Below are 20,303 nucleotides of genomic sequence, written 5' to 3'. Positions count from 1 at the left end.
GATTTACTGTGTTATGAGATGCAGTAGTTGTACAACTTGACTTCTGGAGTTAAAAACATAACATTTATTTATTTAATTGTATTATCACAGCAAACAAAAAATGTTATTATACAAACATAAATAGGAAATTTAATTACAAAACAATTTCTACCAAAACATGAAAAAATGAAACCGTTATATGTACACGCAGATGATTTTGCTTTCAGAATTTGGTCTTAAATGCTTGAATATTAGTTTTTTCTTCGCTTAAGAGTAAAGTTATCAAGCTGCACAGTATCAATAGTCTCCAGTTTATGATGAATAACCAAGGACATAGTAATACAAAAAGTATTTGTTGGTTGTGATATAAAAACCGGTCTCTCCTCTAGCTCCAGTAATGCAACGGTGAGGATCAATACAGTCAACCATCATATTTATTGTGCATGATGAGGATTATGAGGCTGTGTGGCAATATTTCTAGTTCATAACCGCTGCAACTTTCTCTGCAACTACATCCTGAAATAGTTTCACCTGCCAAAAAATACAAAGCATCATCTTGAGGCCTCAGTACAGTCGTGTTTGGAAATCCAAGAATCGCACGGTAAAAAAGAGCAGGAAGTGGCGTGCAGAGAGCAGTACAGGAGCTCGTTTCATCTGGACTTGGCTGCTGGGTTTTATCACATTGAAGCACACAGCAACATTATGAATAAATATGGCATCATAAAAGCACAAGTTCAAACACATTACAGCCTTATACAACACATTCACAAATGTAAGCTCGCTTCGCTCGTTATAAAAGAACTTCAATTGTCTTCACTACAACCACAAAGCTGCCCTGTAAATCTGAAGAATTGAAAAAAACAAGCCCAAATCAACATAATGGAAATAAAGGCTGGCATTAGTCACAAAAACAAGAATCCAAACTTAACCATTTTCTCCCAATCAGTGCTATTTCATTAGTGCAGTGATGTTTTGAGTTTAAAGCAGACCGAGTAATAGAAAAGGATTTGATTCGTGTCACATAATCAGCTGCAAGTGCTTACACCAAGATGACCATGTGGGTGTGATATTTACTTTCAACTGCAAGCAATTGTGTTTACTTCATACTGAACATGCTGCTTGTAATATGGTTGGACAGCCTGGTTTTATGTCTTGAACATCAACAGATTCAAGCTGAGATAGCTGGTCTTGCCTTCACACACACCGGCTGAAGGAAATTGTATCTGGGGCAAAAAACAAAAAACAAAAAGAAAAAGGTGGCCAAATGCCCTCCAACCAAATGACTCAATCACAATCACATCAGCTTCTCTATAATTAACATTTTACAACAGGAAAGCTCATTGAACATTGTGTTAATTTCATCTTTATTCCACAACTTTAGTATAAACAAATTGCAAAGCTACACAATTAACCAACCAGTTTAAAAAAAAAAAAATTAAAATCAAAATGCACCAAATATTTCCATCCCAGTGAAGACTGTAATGCTATAATTTGAGTTCGAGTAGGCAGCCGTGCGTATAACAGTTTGCTGTATTCACAGATCTCAGACCCGTTTGTTCTGATAACTACCTCAGGAATTTCTCTGCATCTACCTGTTCTTATTGGCAACTTCAAATTAAAGGCGGGATTGCACATCTACAGGAAAAGTTAAAAAATAAAAACATCTCTGGTGCTCTTGGCTTTGCTGAGGTCACTGAGGTGATGTTAACGAATATGACGTCCTACATTGGCTAAATGAAAAAAGGCAAATCCTGTCTGAAAGCTCCTACTGCAGACTGTCCATCGGGAAACACCGGAGGAATACATGCGTTAATGGTCGTTTGTAATACAGAACTATCTACGTCATTTAGCCTTTTTTTCCCTGTCATATCGCAGGTTTCAAGTGACTGACGGCTGATGGACAGTGATGTCACTGGGTGATTGTTGATAAGAGGTCGGGTGGGACCCTTTCTCCTTTTCTTTTTGCCATTGTAATTGATCCATGAGTCAACTGAGCCAGGCGCTACTCCATGTTTTATTCTGCCAAGATCTACGGACACAAAGGCGTGGTTGGTGGACAGTGCTGTTGCCATATCTGATGGGAACAAGCTGCTAAGTATTATTTTATTTTATTTATTTATTTATTTTTTTTAAATTTGATTTTGATTTTATTCACTTTATTAATCCCCAAGGGGAAATTTCTTCACTACAGCAGGGGGGCTCTCAGGGGGGAGCTGCTGCAACAGGCTGCCACTAGCGCGGCGCCAGGTAACCTGACCTGAGGTGCATGTTTTTGGATGATGGGAGGAAGCCAGAGAACCCGGAGAGAACCCACGCAAGCACAGGGAGAACATGCAAACTCCGCACAGACAGGCCCAGGACCGGATTCGAACCCGGAACCTTTTTGCTGTGAGGTGACAGTGCTAACCACTGCACCACCGTGCAGCCCAAATTAGGGTTATATTGTACAATTACAATGAACTTGAAGCCTCGTATGACCGATTCATGATTGATGTTCTTATTTCCTAAATGTTTAAAACAACTTGTGGCAAATTATCGTATCTATTGAGCTGGCAAACATCATGCCGCTCTGGATCGGGTCATCAAAGAAAAATCTTTTCTGCTTCATTTAACCGCCACTTAAAAGGTATTTTATATCAATTACATTGTTACCTTATTCCCCTCCTTAAGCAAGGATTAGCATTTGCCGTATAGACAAATATATAGAGACATATTTTCTGGTAATTCATGATTTTCTTTGCTAATAACAAACACTCTGCCAAACACTGACAGCAAAGCTTGTGTTAGAAAAAAAAAAAAGCAAATAACTGTTTGAAGTTCTGAGGTAGCAGGCGGTTTTTAGTTATAGAGATTTGGTGGAAAAGACATTCACCTCTGCGAGTGTTAAACAACAAGGATTCAGATGCCACTGATGTTTTTACTGTGGTAAATTAACCATTAACAGCATAATGTGTAAATAACCTACTATAGATGTATCTTCATATGAATAAAAAGCTGTTGTTAAAATGTAACTTAAGCTACTGTGTATTTGTTCCTGGTTCCAGCGGCTGTGTATATGAGTGTGGGAGGGTTTTGTTTAATGAACAGTACGTCTCCACTTGTCACGACCTACATTTTACACCCTGTGGAACAATAAGGCATTTGGTGTAATTTCACAAGGCCTCGAATTGTTCGCATGAAGATGGCGCTGGCACACAAGCACAGAACCCAAACCTGTCAGAACTACAAGTGACAGATAAATGTAGCTTTCAGCATCATAGGCGTGTGGTCGGTGTTTGAAGCGAGGCCATTGGATGACACTTGGATGCATGTACCTGTACAGTGTGAGAGATAGAAAGATCCCTCAGTCTCCCAGCTATGAATGTATTAGAAACAGGCAAAACGGTACCGAACCTCGGTGGCAGGGTGTCAGTAGACGGTAACAAGTGTGTTGTTGAATATAATCCTCCTCGTGCTTCTTACCCCCCTCCTCTCTACATTTCTTTGTCCTTCTCTTTCTTGGTCTCCCGGGTGCTGCTCTTTAAAAAGTCGCTCCTGAGCAGCCGACAGAAGAGGACAATATTCATGGCCGTCATGATGGCCATACCCACGCTACCCAGCGTGTAGGCAAGGAGGGGCACGTTGTCCCTGTTGATCACCAGCCAGCGGGTCATCCAGGCCAGCGTGTTGATGCGGAACACCACGTATGTGCCCAGGTTGATCATGCTGTTGACCCGGTACAGTGTGCCGGCGGCAAGGTTGGCCATGCGCAGGATCTGCCTGAGGTGCAGGAACACAGAGTTTATCTCCACCAGCAGGGCCACCACGGCAAAGCCCACGTAGTGGCACGAGACCACGGAGAAGCCAAAACAGGCGATCACCTGCAGAGGAAGAGGAGCGTCACAATTGGTTGTGGCAGAGCATTCAACAAGAAAAGACTTCAATTCATTATAAATGTGCTGGATGAAGGGTTATCATCCGAGCCACAGCCGTCCCAAACTAATGTATCAAGGAAGTTCTACCTTTAACTTGAAGATATACACATGGCCCCTATGATTGATTTCAGTGCTGATGTGGAAAGCCGCCACTCCCACAGCTCATTTCTGCTGAGCAGTGCTTATGAAAGCCTGTGATTTAACGAACACATACACTCCACAAGGTGGCAGCAACTCCTTTTAAAACCAGTCTGAAAATGGTAAAAACCATCAACTCCTCAAATCCTGTCTCCTGTTCAGCCAACTCTCCACAGGAACAAGGCACCAGGCTCACACCAACACTCATTCACCAGCTTCATTCACACTCAGCACACACTCACACTTGTAGATTGTATTTTCAGACTTTGTAACAACTAAACTTCCATGTTAGTGCATTAAGAGTGGATGTTGGCAGTGAAGACGAGACGGTGAAAGAAGAGCACTAAAAAGTAGCCAATTGGTTGGTCACTGGGTAGTTGTTACGAGTCATGGGATACAGTGTGGTGTGAGAAAATGTCCTGAACAATCAGTCACGGCTCATTTGGAAATGCCTCTTGTGTTTGTGCAAGTGTGTTCCTTGTGACGTCCCATGATGTCCCCTCTAACGTGGAAAAAAAGGTCATACAACTAGTTGTTGTACGTTAGACAACAAGGCATGTGAGGAAAGTCGGGTGTGGCAGTCAACACTATCCCTAACTGCCAACGTCACATTATAGCAGATGCATGTTACTGACGAAGAGGTTAAGTTCAAAAAGGTTTTCTTCACTGGACACGCTTCAAATTACCTCCAAGTTTAACTCGTGATAGGTTGTAAGGTTACAAACTACCTCACATTAAAATGTCATCAGAATAGTTTACGATGGCATCAAGACAACACAGTGTCCTAGTTCACAGCCAATAAGATGGATCATTCATTTTAAAAGATAACTCGCATGAACAGCAGTCAATTAAAAGGGGAAACTTTGACCTTAGGTGGTAGTGAAAATCACTAGACTATTGAACCCTTGGAGCAGAAATCATCATTAAATCTATTAGAAATCTGGCAAGAAGTTGCCAAAGTGTTGGACAGACATCAGCAACCTAACGCCTGTTGCTATAAAATAACCCATCACTATGAATTGAACAATGAAAAGTGATTTTTTTTTTTTTTTTTTTTTTAAATTGTGCCCGACTGACTGACACACACAATATTCATAGTACAATACAAACGCTTCACCAGTTACCAGCTCATAACAACGGCAATGACAAACAATGACAGTGAAAGCAACACAAACAGCCTGCCTCATCAAAGTCAGAAAAGTAGAAGGGAAACGGCTTCGTCAACAAGACGGGTTTTTGTTCAGTACAAAAATAAGACACACACACGATGTCAGTCACTCGTCTGTGACATTTCACCGTGGTAGGACAAGTGTCTCAATGGAGGTGATGCAGACGCTGACTCGGAAAACTCCTGGATAAACAAGGTGTCATAATGACACCCTGTTATCCTTGAGGCTGGCAGCAACCATCAAATAATAATAATCAAACTGGAATTTAGGGTTTTGTCAACATTGGTAAGCAAAGCAACTATAATTCTTTGTTCCTAGTGGCTTTAGCTCTAGAGTGGGGCTTAACAATAAAATGTTCCCTAATTGATCTTTTTTTGCTAACAAAAAAATACAAATTGTTTGCAGGGCTTGCACATTTGAATTTCTTTCTATGGCAACCGAAAAATTCTGCCCACTTTTAAGAATAAAACATGAATTAGAAAAAAAACCTAATATCTTAAAATCACAAGTAATCTGCACCTGTACTTGACAAAATAATTTTTGACTGAAATAAAACGAGATGGAGAATCCTTTATTTGTGACAAAAACAAAAACGCTGTCATGCTGAAGGACACTGTGCTTTGTTCTCAGGTCACACGTTGTGACCGATGTGATAGCAGACAGCAAAATACAACTCCAAAACAACAAAGGGCAGGTATGGATGATGGATGGATGGATTTTAAATCATTTTAACTGACAGGATCCAGGAAACATTTACCAACTCACTGGCAAAAGCAGGTGCCAGTAAATTGAACAAACAATCATTGATAGATAGATATATGCAGTTCCGTGCACATAAACTAAAAAAAACCTAAAAAAAACATTATCTCGCAGTGAATCCATCTTTCTAAACAAGAGGAGAATCAAAATTCAATTATTATTGCTATTTATTTATTTTTTTAAAGTTTGTCCTCAACAGAGCAGACAGATGAAACAAGCTATGAAACGTGAACCTATACAATCTGGTGTCCTGTCATTTCAGTTTATAGTCAGGATACCCACAGAAAAAAACAACATACCAAGGGATGTGTTTTCAGGTTATGAAAACACACATCCATGGTGGTTTGAAGCCAAGACACCAGGAGCTCTGAGGATCGTTATCCTGTTATCCTGAACATTCAAAAACAAGACCATGCACTCTGATTAACCTGTGTAAGGACCCGCTTACACACACACACACACACACACACACACACACACACACACACACACACACACACACACACACACACACACACACACACACACACACACTCACCCGAAGGGCAGGCCACAGCTTCAACCATATTAACCAGTGGTCTTTAGCCTAGCTCATCTACAGTTTAAGATAATCTGCGCCGATAAACAACAAAACACAGGACCGGAGGTAAAAACATCTACGATAAGATGATGGAGAGGAATTCAGTCACAAAGGCTCTCTGTTACTTCATTAAGTTGCAAAGGAGATAGAAGCAAATAAAAACCCGACATCCTTTGGCCAATGAGATCCTTCCAGAAGTTCACACGGGCGTCTCATTTTATTGGTGCGTTCTATCAGCCAATGACATTTGTCCGTTACGTTATCTTGGTATAAGCGCCAATAGTAGAGCAGCTCACAGGGCGACAAACCTCTTCACCACAGTAATACATTTTCTTTTCAAGGCTCCTATCCGTAAATGAACAAGTGAAACATAAAAAGCTTGGACCTGAAAACTGATCGGACCATAATAGGTTATCATCGGGTGATAATGTCCCCGCATGACCAGCAAACCAGATACCAGGCAGCTCGCCAGCACTGATCCTGGTGGCTCTCTGTGAGCATCTCTTAATCATCCATGAAAGATGGGGGCCAACTCCCACTTCCAGCCCTGCTGTCAGCACACAGCACTGAGGGGGACTTCCGGTAATCCCCCCAGCAGCCCCTGGATCTATCATGAAGGGATTGATTCAGCATTACCTGGATTTGTCACAATAAGCTCGGCTGAAGCTTGGCTTTCACTTACAGCAGCAGAGCCAGCACTGTCCAACTGGACCCTCAGTAGTCAGCCAGAAACCGACATACTGTAAATGACCCCTGTCGTTATTTCCAGTATTTCAACCACAATGGAACAATAACAATAAAAAAATAAAGTGGTGCTGCTTTAATGTGATCTAAAAAGATTACAATACCAAATTAAATTGTTAAATTTATTAAATTGAGGCGAGAATTAGTTAAAGAGCAAGTGTTATTGTGTGGGCGTGGGTCTGAAGTTGGAAATTTGAAGCTCCCAAATTTGAGGACGATTATGCGATATGAAAAAAGTCTTCAGAACAGCTACCGGAACTTGTGAAAAAATATTTTTCCAAACTCCAAAACGAACTTGAAATCTCAACTTTTAATTAGAATTGAACATCTGTCTCATACAGCTTGGCATCAGTACACCTTACATTATAGCCAGCTGTGTAAATTTGAGACAAAGGGCTGAAAAACAAAGCAGTGCGAGTGTTTGTTCTCTGCATGTTCTCCCTGTGGGCTCAATTAGATGTACTGTAGACTCCGGTGAGGGACCATCACCCCGTCCCTCTTTCAGGGGGAAACACTGGGTGTTAAGATGGCAGGAGAGAACAGTTAGAAGTATGGAGATGCCGAAATCAAAAGCAAAAAGGAGCTCTGTTGTGGAGAGAGAGAGAGAGAGAGAGAGAGAGAGAGAGAGAGAGAGAGAGAGAGAGAGAGAGAGAGAGAGAGAGAGAGAAAAGTCTTTGCTTTGACTTCAAAGGAAACAACAACACTTGCCAGAGGTCAACCTTACATTCACATGATAAGAAAGTTTGTGGTAAGATTACAGGTATTGATTAGTTAAACATCACAACAGTAATCAGTACTCAGGAGACTGACAGGTGACCCAAGGCCAGAAAAAGCTGATAAAAGGTCTTTTTTTCAAACATTGTTGCAAAGCAAATGGTGAAATAACAGCCAGAAGTCCATGTTTTTTCAAAATTGTTGAAACCCCCCCCCCAAAAAAAGCATCGATGTTGATGCAAAACGCAGAAATCAAAACAAGTAAAACCGCTTTGCATATGCACCATTCAATAAACATGACCTACGCAATCAGCGATACCGTTTTTTGGGAGTTTGCATATAATAATCATGATGAATGAATGTCATCTTATTAATCATTTACTGCTTCAAAAGGTCTGCACTGATAAACACATATGCATTATTTCCCGTCCTTCTAAGATATAAGCTCTCCACACTGTTGCTGTTCCTAAACATCCACTACTGGACAGGCGTTGCTTGCTTTACACAGCCCAAGGGGGCAGTAAAACGTGGAGAGGAAACCACGACGCAGCTCCGTAGAGAGATGCCGGCCATCTGGCGATGGGCAGACCGACGGCGGGCTGATGAGAAAGGCGGGAGGGTTATACAAAGAGTCAAAGTCCTTCAGGAGAACGTGCAACTGGGAAACATGAGACAATAATGAACCCGCATGCACAAGAAGTCCAAAGTTTGACAAAACACACAGGCTTGTCTAGAGGTCATAACTACTATCATGCGACCCGCATGAACTCCGTCAGCTGACAGCATTCCACTTTCAGCGCCTCCCAATCACACACATCTGGTCACGAATTCAACAGATGCGCACAGACATAATTATTCTGCGGAAATGCAATCAATTATCATCGTGTGGCTTTTCATTTGCAAGTGTGCGCACGCTCCATTTCAAGTACAGACTTAAGGGAACGGCGTACGTTTCCTCATTTTCACGTGGAACTGACTGTTTGGTGAATGTTGCTCACTTAAAGTATTCAGTCACTGGGTTTGAAGGGAGGAGCAGTGGTTTGCATTGCCTCCACAGTGCTGTATGTCTCAGGCTTTACCTCTGAAAAGAGTGGCCAAGGACACATTAAAAACTAGCGATGCCTTTTCCAGTACATCTTTGCACTCATTAGGACTGACCGGGAACCACCTGAAAGCTCTTTACATGTGATGATATTCCCAGACGTTCCCAGTTGAAACACTTTCTCTCTGCATTATGATTTGATACTTCAAAGTTTGACAAAAGGCAGAAGAGATAAACATCCCCCTAAAGAATTGAGAAACGGCACTAATTACCATCCAGTGGTGCACCACCATTGTACTTCCAAATGGAGCAGCAAATGCACATTCTTAAAAGAACAGTTCAGCATTTTGGCAAATAAGAATTTTTTTTTTTTTTTTTTTTTACTGAGAGTTACGGTCTTTACTCTGCGGGGGAGTTTTTTTTTCCCCCCAAGATTAATTTACTTGTTAGTATATTTTTTTTGTTCATGTCCCAAGTGTTTTAGTGCAGAACAAGAATATTAGATGGCGGAAAAGCAGGTTTTTCTTTTTAGAGGGAGGATTTCTGAGTTTTCGCACGCGAGCAAAGGCATCAACCAATCGGTGTGTTAAAGTGGAGCAGCTCTTCTATGTGCTATGACATATACTGCACTCACGAAGCACAATATGCAACGGAGCAGAAGCCATTTCTAGTTTTCTCATTTAAGTGTAGAGATTGTTTGAAAAGTTTTTCTGCTGTCTTTTAAAATTGCGGGTCGTTAGCCCGATGCTGTAGCAGCCGACCCGTTATCCTCAACCAGACATGCCAACCTTGCTCTCCGTCTCTCTCTTTCCCTAAAGTTCAACATCTGCAGGTTTTAGTTTGCTTGACATTTGTTGATGCCTTCAGCTCTCAAACACCAACATTTCTTTCCCATCAAATGCATTACATACACTATTGATGCAACAGACATTCACTTCCCACATTTATCCTTTTAAAAGGAGACGTCACATCACAACTCCTAATGACAATGTTGATCGTGTCTCCAGCCTCCCGATGTTATACATCAGAAGTTACATAGACAACCATTTCAAGGACAACATGCGCATTAACGTCGCCAAACAACTAGCCCGGCAGGGTAGTGAGTCGGTTTTGTAGTCTACTTTAGGGCCGTGTCATTTTTTTTCTGTCATGCCTCCGCCGTGTTAAAGGCCTGAAGATGTGAAGACTGACACCGCTCTCATGTGTCTAAAGTAAATACATAGACAGCAGCCCGTTGGTTTATCTTGGCACAAATACTGGAAAGGCAGCCTCATCCAACACAACCACATATCCATTTTTGAACAGATTTTTCACTGGAATAAACAGATACGTAAAAACCTATTTCCAAAAAAGTCAAATTTTTCCTCAAAGCAATTACCGTATATGAAATACAATATTTTTGTAATAAACAGGTCTTTAATGCTTGGCATCAACGCAACCAGGAAAAACTAAAACTGACAATCACTGGAGATATCAGGTTTGCTGTGAAACCAAGACACAGAAGTGGTTAACTCCACTTAACACAAATATTCAATGTAAGATTGTTCCTACGCTCTAATCTCGCATGTTTGTTCACCCTCCCACACGGCTTTTGGAACCATATACCAGTACTGTGGTCGTCCCACAGCAGCTGGACCTCAGCCAAGTTCGTTCTCTACCTTTTTAATGTTTGTGTTCTGGATCACTAGGTGTGGCACTCCTGAAGAACTAATGCAGAGTTGCTACTTTGCCACACCGTGCTTTTCATGATTGACTAATAGCATGCTGTCTGATATATTCCTCAGATTTCAAAACCCGCTGACTGCTTTCACAAACATCATTCCTGGTTGTTATGCAAACCGGAACAAATGTCATCTCTTTTTCTTTTTTTTCTCAATGGACACTTTTGCCTTTTGAAACTCTTTGGAAAGCATGTGTATACGACTGTAGCACAACTGCTCTTTTCTGACAACTATAGACCGAAGACACGTTATAGCAGGCTTGTTCACACAGCTTGATTTGCACTGCAAATTCAGGCGTGTTACACATGTAACAAGCCTTAACCTCAATCTATACTTTGTTGCTGAGCCATTACCTGCCGCTTAGCAACTTCTCTGTGGTTGATAGAAACAAGAAGTTTCCATTTGTGGATATTTCTGTTTGTTGCCTTTGCATTATAGGAGTGTGAACTGATACAAACACAGTGGGCAAGGACATTCCTCAGTACTAGACATACCATGGGGAGGGAAAACTAAGCCACAAAAAAATAAGATACAATTCCATAAATGCACAGAGGCTCTCTGGGTTGCTGCCATGTGAGGGGGCGGCGCAAGCTGCAGAGAGTAGGTGGAGGAGTGGGGAAGGGGGAGATGTTTGGAAGTCATACAAGGATATGGGGGGGGGGGGGGCATTTTGTGTGAAATATGGAGCAGCGCTGCAGCACAGAAATATTTTGAGGGAGAGCACACACTTGCAGAAGCCCTCTCAGGAAGTTAGAGGTTGTGGTTGTGTGTGTGTGCGTGTGCGTGTGTGGGGGGGGGAGCCTGAGGTTCATGTGGAGACCAGATGTCAATTCTACTGTGGATACACGGAGAAGGAGGGGGAACCATCGGGGTTTCGCACCAAAAAAAAAAAAAGACACACAAACAGACAAAAACTCATGTACATGGTCCATTCTCTCTCGCTGTCATCATTATCCTCAATGTGGCCTGGTGTCTTGGTATTGCGCAATCTAGCTCAGCTCAGCAAACCGTTTGTTCGACTAAATGACGCAACATGCGTACTGGTTAATCAGGTTCTAAAGGGAGAAAAGATGGAGAGGATCTGTAGTCATGTCATTCCAGTGCTGTGACGCCAGTGACAACCGAGTACGGTATGTTCATATATCCAAAAGGTAACATTCCCTGTTGGCCTCATGACACTGCGTCACACTCCACCCACAAATACCCATTTTAGTTCCTAGTAACTTGAGACAAGTTCCACTCATAGCTGAGGTTGGTACAAGAGGAGCCACTAAGACCAAAGTGGGAGCGAGATTGAATTTGAAAATTCAGCAGAGAGGATTTCTAGGTCACATGGATACAAACACACAGACACGTGTTGTTGACTCGGTGATAACTAGAAATCCGACAATCAACTGGATGCCTTAAACGTGTTCCTTGTCAACATACTGTACACCGGAGGTCTCCAACCGTTGCCTCTCCGAGATCTACTTTGACTAAATGAAAGTGTCTAAAAGCTACTCCTATTTAGTAAACGTTTATACACATAGCTGAACTCCATGCAGGCCAGCCGGATAAGCTACTTTTATGTGAACACTTACAAATTGTTCCTCCACACATTTTATAACATAAGAGCTTAAATTCAGGTTCTGTCCTCTGATCTCTGTGTGCGTCACTCAGGGTGGAGCTCAACCGCCGCTGCACTGTTTCAACAAGCTCAAGGTAAAGGGCTTGAAAGACTTAAACTTGGCACATTAGTCCATGATCTATTGTGGCATTTACTTTACATAATCCAAACCTAAGGAAATGTGACTGATAATTAATAGTTGCATATTTTTTGTGACCGGCCACTTGGGATGATTGTTGCAATGTTGGAAATGGCAGAGGACAGTTGTTAAGTTAATTACTTCTCCAGGGTGTTAAAAAAACCCACTATCATTATATATTTGTGCATTTATTTATTAGTATTTCATATCACTAATGTCCGTCAAAATCTAAGAGCCCAAAAAGTATAACGCTTTACATTGGAAACGGCACCGATCATCAAATAGTAAATCAACCTTTTATGCCCTGATCTGCTTTAGAGGCGTGTTCGCTGTGGCCCCTCCCTGCAAAGATAATCAAGTTCTGCTTAATGAGAGAGGGGAGAGACATTTATGGAAAAAATAACAACAACAAAAAACAGAAAGCATGCTGCAAAACCTCCAACTTTGCGAGAAGGCAAAAAGAGAAGAAGGGCCAAACTGGCTCTTGGGGTTTCCACTTTGTATCAGCAATAAAAATCTCAAATGAACAACATTGGACATGGCTACTGTTACTCGCATGCTTTTATCCTTCGTGGAAAAATAAAAAATAAGCTGCCCTTCTGCTTCTGTGTGGCATTCTTCTCCTCTGGCTCACATTTTTAGTTACAAGCTCACTGTTTCCAGGAGTTATTGGCGAATGAGGCTGAAACGGAGGACTCAACATGGGGAAGAATTGTTTTTGAAACTTTGGTTTTACAGTACTATACAATTAGTTTAACTTCAGTTGCCTTTGGTGTTAAACGCAACTAATTCATTCACACCACCAAAGTCACGCAATAACACAAACCAATCAACTCCTGCGTGCTGCGAACTAAAATTTCTGTTTATCAAACGGGTCTGGTTGCTTTCAAGACAGCATATTGTAGATAGATAGAACCGCTTTCTAAATGCTGAAAATGCTGTCTGACGGCAAATTAAAGTGGTGAAAATATTGTAAATGCAGCGTACACTTAAGCCAATTATTTGATGTGGCCTTTTTCTTTTTTTAAGGTAGCTAAATTCAATTTTGTTGCTGATCCTGTCCACAGCAGTACATACTTTAGCTTCTCCTCTGTGCCTGTATGAAAACAAACCTCTATCTACTGCAGTAGATGGGGGTTGGCATGGAAAAACACCTCATACAACCTCACTTAAAAAAAAGAAAAGAAAAAAACCCTACACAAGGCCCTTGAAAGAAGCCAACCTATTTCTAGCAAAATTATCGGGCTTTCCTGTTTGCCGAAGGAAGCACAAGGTTACAACAGATGGGATCAGGCGTGTTGTCTGTGGCAGGACCCACATTCTTCTCAGACAGAAATAATAAAGCTGTATTCTCAACTTCACTCAATAAGGGGGAAAAAAATTTAAAAATAAAACTTTCCATGGAGTGTTTGTCTTTATTATTTCTCCTGCATGGCGACAGGCATTAGAAGAAGAAGAAAAAAATGGCATATACCATGCGGATGAAACCCTCACAGTGGATCACAGAAGTGAAGACATGAGAACCAGGAATTATGTGGATTAAAGCTGACAACCTTAAAAGACGTGGTAGAGGTCAAAAACAGACACTGGAGAAGAAAAGTGACGATATAAAATGGTGGTTATAATACTATCTACAACATAACCTTAAATAGGTCTCTGGCATTACACTGCTCGGTTGTACATTACCAACATTTACAGAAGTGTGACAACTGTAGACGGTGTTCAGAGTTTCATTGAAGACACCACCTTGCATCCAGAATTTACAGTCATCTTAACCACCTTGTTTGTACAGTCACATAAGATTTGTCTGTAGCATGGCACATATGTATTGTGATGCTTGCTGGGTTCCCATGTATTAATATAAAGAAGCACAGGACCAAATCATGTCGTTTCTATCCGCCTCAAAATTAGCTCGTCTCCTCTACCACGTCGCCACCATTACATTTTTAGTCTGGATGTGCCATTGTTTAGCCATTATCATTGTAGGAAAAGGGAATGGAGAAATATGAATCTGTCGGCTCCCAATATTAGGAGAAGATTAACTAGAGGGCAACCTTCTGCTCTTGATCGTAAGCCCAGCTGGTCCTACCTGCTTCAGAGCTAGCCCACTGGGAAACCTCCTGGGACTTCAGATGACCAGTGTTTGCAAATCAATAACTGACCTGGTTGTGTTGCTTTATGAGCCTGTATTACACAACGATCTAATTTATAACTATGGCATGAAAAAAAATCCAAAGAGGCCAAGATTGCCAGGGAGCTGAGGGAGGATGGCCTTACATTAAAATTAAGTAGCGAACATTGTAGAAAAGAATGAATGACAGTCTTTATGATGGTACAAAAGGGAATAAAGAGAAATCGAGTTAGCTTGCTGAGAAGCACAGAGAGCCTTGTGAATGAGAGAAGTCTCCGTCCTTCCCACACGCTAATGACAGTCTGAAGCCAGCTGGCGTGCCCAAAGCCCATTCACGGGACTTCCAGGAAGTGAAGGAGGAAAAAGACAAGACTCCCGGAAAAAAACAAAAATAGACACTTCTATCTTCTCTCAAACTCTGTCAAGCCTTTGTCACCAACAAACGGGCGGTGTTAGAGCCATTTCCTCCAACTAATACAAGACTAGACTGTGAACAAACATGAAATGTTGATTTCTCACCTGGGGGGCAAGAAAAAACAAAAAACTTTTACCTCGTTTACAAATTATGTTGACAAGAAAAAATGACCACAATTAACAGGTCGGCTGTACGGCAGCGTTGCTGGTCTATCGTTACCCATGACTTGCGGATGAAACGGCAGCTGGTGTGCAAGCACTGTGCAACATGTGTTGCCTGTTAACTGTTTAAGAAGAGACCCCCCCCCCCCCCCCCCCCCACCAGAGTGTCCAGTGACAATGGAAGAAGGAGAGAGTCGGGCAGAAAAGAGCACCTTCTTCCCCCCTGCAGCATTTAAACAGCCTTTCCATACAGATTCAGACAGGGCAAAATCCAGACATAAAGCATTTGGGGTGTTCATAGCAAAATATCTGCAGCACTGTTAAGTCCTGGAGGATGAGAGATTTTAATGCATTATTAAAGTGTTTGAGCTGTGCGACAATTCCCCTGTTGACACTCAGCAGTGCAGTAAGTCCAAAAACTCGATGAACACGCACGGCGAGGAAATGTCAAAGAATTGTCCAACGCAGTCTTCATAGCTCTTACTGTCCCTGCCTACTACATCATTCAGGAGTGGGAGATGAAAAGATGAATCCAGAGATTAAAGTGTGTTGATACAGGTATTTTACCAAGAATGTTTTTCATTTACAAATGTGAAAGTGGAGCATCAGTTTGCAATATGCTTTATTTTTTTAATTTTTTTTACATAGCACCTGTTACATCCTGGGTGACCTGATTTCTGATTTCTACAAAAATATTTCCACACACTCTCGGTCGAAAATGTGTCAACACCAAAAGATATAGACATCATCAGGACTGCTGTACAAATCTACTCTGATCCTGGCTGAGATAATTCCAATAAAAACTTAAAACGGCTTTTGTGAGGTGAGTAATACACTACAACAACAAGAGCGAGAGCTTGGCAACACCCAACGCCAGCATGGTGTTGGGTGTAGGTCACGCTGCCATGTAGTTCTATATTGGCTCTTTAGGTCGTTCCCCTGTAGGTTTTCATGGTGTTAACAGTAAGGGTTAACTCATCTGAGCTGCTCTTCCCTCAGGAATATATCTCCCTACATGCCCGCCTGCTGAGGGGTCACCATGTCATCAAGACGATTGGCTTTCATGGGGATCTGATAGAAAGTGTTGCGTGATTCAGCGGATAGTGAGAGGATGCGTGAGGGAGTCGGGAGGAGTTCAGCATTCTGAAGGAGTGGAAGGCATTTGAAAGAATGGGAGGAGGGCTGTGACGCTACCACACTGGAACAATTGTCTCTTTGTTGTTTCTTCACTTGTTCTTTGTGAAAAGACAAGAAATGCAGGTACTTTGTCTTACACATGTCGACGCTTCCGACAGGTGCGTTGGGATTTTAGTGTTCGATTTGTCTGTTGATTAATTGCTGAATGTTGAAATCCAAGGAGTGAGAAGCTTTTGAATAGATAAGATCAGAACTCCTGTTTTTAACAGTAAAGGTGAAAAGCATTTTGGCCAACATTAATAAAAAGCTTGTTTTTACACGCTGCCGTGATGCTTGAAAGACCTACCACGACATGATGAAAGAGGAGCTCCCAGGACTGGCTCAGCTTCTGGCTGAGCGCCATGTCAAAGAAGTCATAGATGAAATAACCTGTTGGGAAAAACAACAGGCGGAGGTTAATGTCATCTTTCGGTTGAGCAATTCATTAATCAACCAACAGCCTCTTTTGATTAAGCGTGTCAGGGGGGCCCTGCTTCCATGACGACAGCGATGGCAACCAAGATACGTCTTGGAGAGGGGCTATTCATATCCCCCACCCCCACCCCCCCCGTCCCGCCACCAGCCGTAACCATGGCGACAGCTTTTCAGAACTCTGGAAAATTAATGAAGGCGTTGAGGATGGGAATGGAGGTGCACAATGGAGCTCGGGGCTTTGGTGAGGCTGGAATTAACCCCATTATGTTGGAAATTAGACATCAGGATCCTTCTGTCGATGTGACGACATGTTTGGGTTCATTTCACCATTCACAAATATTCTACCTGCCGCAGAACAAAGAATCGTTAAAAGATAGATAGATCGATAGATAGATAGTTACTTTATTAATCCCACAAAGGGAAATTTTTTTAAAAGATGACAATCAAGCATTTAACTGGTATTTGCATTATTCGATTTCCATAGTTCATACGATTTCAAAGAGTTCGGGTCAAGTTCTGCCACAAACAGCCAATTGATTGAATTGAACATGGGACATATTGAATAAAAGTACCAGTTAACTGACATCTCTTGTCTCAGCCCTTTGTTTTTACAAGGATTCCTTCACTACTGTCTGACATACCCGTTTTAAAAACACTCAGAAGGAAGAATGGCTGAGAAAGAGAAACAACAACAACAACAACCAAAAAAAATAAATAATCAGTCTTGGGTTTTTTTTGTTTTTTTTTTAAGATGAACTCTTCTTATTGTGCAACATGGTCCGGACACCAATGTAAAGCCCAGACTGATGTCTACACAGAGAATACAGGAATTCTTTTCTTAAACCAGTTAGTCAAACAACATGGTTTCAGGCTGATACATGACTACGACAACACTGCTGGAAAGACTCAGCAAAGCCAGTAAAACTTGATTAAGACACCTGGCTTAGCCTCATACCGGCCGTGTTACTGTGGCACCTGAACGTCACACTACTGGGGCGTTTTGTGTGAGAGGTCTGGGTAAACTAACTTGCATTCCTTTATGGGTGTTTACTTTATACTGTATTAACAAAATGTAGCCATGCAGCAACATTACTATCAGCATGTATTTTTTTTTTTTTTTTATTAGACGCAACTCGGTACTCTATTGAACAGGTGAAACACCACGGGAAGAGAGAATTACTCTTTATAAATGATCATTCAGAGCAACAGAGAAATGTTAGTGTTGAGGAAAGATGAAAAGAGCTCAAAATTAGCCATAGGTCTTCATTCAAGAAGTGGAGAATCATTAATGGCGTGTCATTGGGAGGTTTGCAGCCTGGTAACACAGTCAGGATGAATCCACAAATCTGGAGCACAAAACTCTTCGGAAAACTTCTCTGGTGGGGAGGCTTCGGGAGAAGCACTCGCATTAGAGCCAACGACTCCCCTTTTTGTTGCCACCGGTATCTCATGGATAGTTTCCATAAATCAACTGACTTTTTTTGCGTAGTTGCTGACTTGGTGATGTCACATGACTGTACGGGGTTACGCCCGGTGCCATGGGCTGATCATAATGCCCCTCATTGATCTCCACATAACAACACTGCTCCTCATTTCGCCAGCCTCCAGGCCCGGCCTTCCTTTAATAATGTCAAACATCCCAGGAATCCTCCGGGAGCGCTGGTTGCCTGGCACAGATCCAATAAATTTGTGGATTGAAGGAGGGCCCACGTGCCACTTGTTGCTCTCGAATACTTTGAGCATTAATGAGAAAAAGTCAAAACAAGGCGAGTTGTTATTTCAGGGCAGTGGCATGTGTACCGTGGTCTGAAAAATCACAATGACATCAGACAAGATCTAATTATGCAGGTCTCTAATGAGGTTTACAAAAACTAAGAGGAAAATTCAGTGTCGCCTACATTGTGGATATTCATATTCTTCAAGAACGTCAGTCAATTTTACACTAAACAGCCAGAAAACTTGAGAAATGATGCAGCACATCAACAAGTCAAAGGCTGATTCATTGCGTAAGGAGTGGCACTGGTGCATAAAAAGGTCTGCCTCATTCTTACAAACAATGCAAACTTTGTAAAAGCACACTGTGCAAGTTATTAACATAAAATTAATTTAAAAGCTTTCTTGGTCAACTGATTAAACTAATGCAAGTCACTGTCAAGCTCTGACTTGCATTAGGTAGTTAAAATAAAACTTTTACATGCACTATATAAACCCGTTGATCTCCAACGGCCCTGGTATCATGTAGGAGATTGAGCCCAGATGGGATGGGTAACGTCCCGCGCTCACTCCTCCTCCCCCCCCTCCCGAGGACGGCAACACCAACGTGTCTGAAAACACCTTCCACCAGCACCACCTGCAGCCCAGGCCTTTTGTAAGCGCGTACTGAGCACTGGAAAAGGGTTACTCACCGATTGAAAACGACACCAAAGCGTGAGAAAACACGGAGTGAGTTTTTATCAGATCTTCTGCCATTTGTGGATGAAGGAAAAAGCTGGAAAGATTAAAAAAAAAAAAAAACTTTAGATAAATTGTTTCAAATGAAAACACAGTCGGAGGAACTTTATTTGAGAGCAATATTCACATTTAATCCAGTCAACTTTCAGTGCCAGTCACACATTAATCTATTTACAATACGAATCAACAGTGTGGCAGAAAATAAAGTTTGCTCAACAATAAATAAATTAAACGATCATAAAATTACGTTTAAATATATTTAAGAGATGTTAAAATGAAATCGCGCCGAAAGATCCACATTCATGTTTGCAAGCTAAACATGTCCAAACAAATTATTTCCCATCGGATTCCAATTGAACTAAAAGATAAATAAATAAATCTTGTTGGGCTGAACTTACCAAAGCACCCCCCATATCGCAGTGATAAAACTGTGAACGCCCGATGTAGAGATGTTCCTCCATTTCCACGCGTTCCTGCAGGCGGACTCGGGTACGGGCAGTTTACCGACCCCCGCGTTGACCAGTCGGAAAAACCCGACCGAGCCGCCTGTCGTTAAAATCACCGAACTCAACTCCATTGCTGAAACGTTTGTCCGGGAGGCGAAGATGTCCACGACTGTGACCCACAGACAGACAGACAGGGGGCTACTCGTTAACGACAAAAACCGACACGCTCGCGTTAACACACCGGCAGTGTGTCCCCAATCATTTCTGATCACCCGTCAAGAGAAGAGGAGAGAGGCTTCTCAAAGGCAGAAAACACGTGTGTTTCCTTCGCGGTTATTGCCCACTGCGAAAAGGCGTGGACACATCTGTCAAAGGGTTTCCCACTGACATTGACTGAATAATAACAGATGTTTCTGTCTCTAATAATTCAAGAAAAGCTCTGTGGTCTCCGGTGGAACCGGTAAATGTGAATGATGAGTGTAGGTGTGAAGCCTTGTTTACAGTTGTGAAACCGCCCTGTTGTAAAACCCCATCCCTTGCTTGTGTAACTTTTTGACATCAATAGAAACCAAACAACAGCGTC

General features: G+C 41.9%; 1 protein-coding gene across 1 annotated transcript; it reads right to left on the bottom strand.

The window, feature by feature from the left end:
- Positions 1–49: 49 nt before the first annotated feature.
- tlcd2 (TLC domain containing 2) lies at positions 50–20,248 on the bottom strand. The gene is made up of 4 exons (XM_069147996.1): positions 19,673–20,248; positions 19,229–19,311; positions 16,696–16,778; positions 50–3,839 (listed from the first exon to the last, which is right to left on the bottom strand). Exons 1-4 carry the CDS (start codon positions 19,849–19,851, stop codon positions 3,453–3,455), a joined length of 732 nt encoding a protein of 243 aa, XP_069004097.1. The 5' UTR covers positions 19,852–20,248; the 3' UTR covers positions 50–3,452.
- Between the last annotated feature and the right edge of the window lie 55 nt (positions 20,249–20,303).

This window comes from Embiotoca jacksoni, unplaced genomic scaffold (assembly GCF_022577435.1).
Source record: "Embiotoca jacksoni isolate LCO1_2020_lvr unplaced genomic scaffold, fEmbJac1.0.p SCAF_14, whole genome shotgun sequence".
In the NCBI taxonomy this organism is placed as follows: domain Eukaryota; kingdom Metazoa; phylum Chordata; class Actinopteri; family Embiotocidae; genus Embiotoca; species Embiotoca jacksoni.
This window is presented reverse-complemented; position numbering and strand designations above follow the sequence as displayed.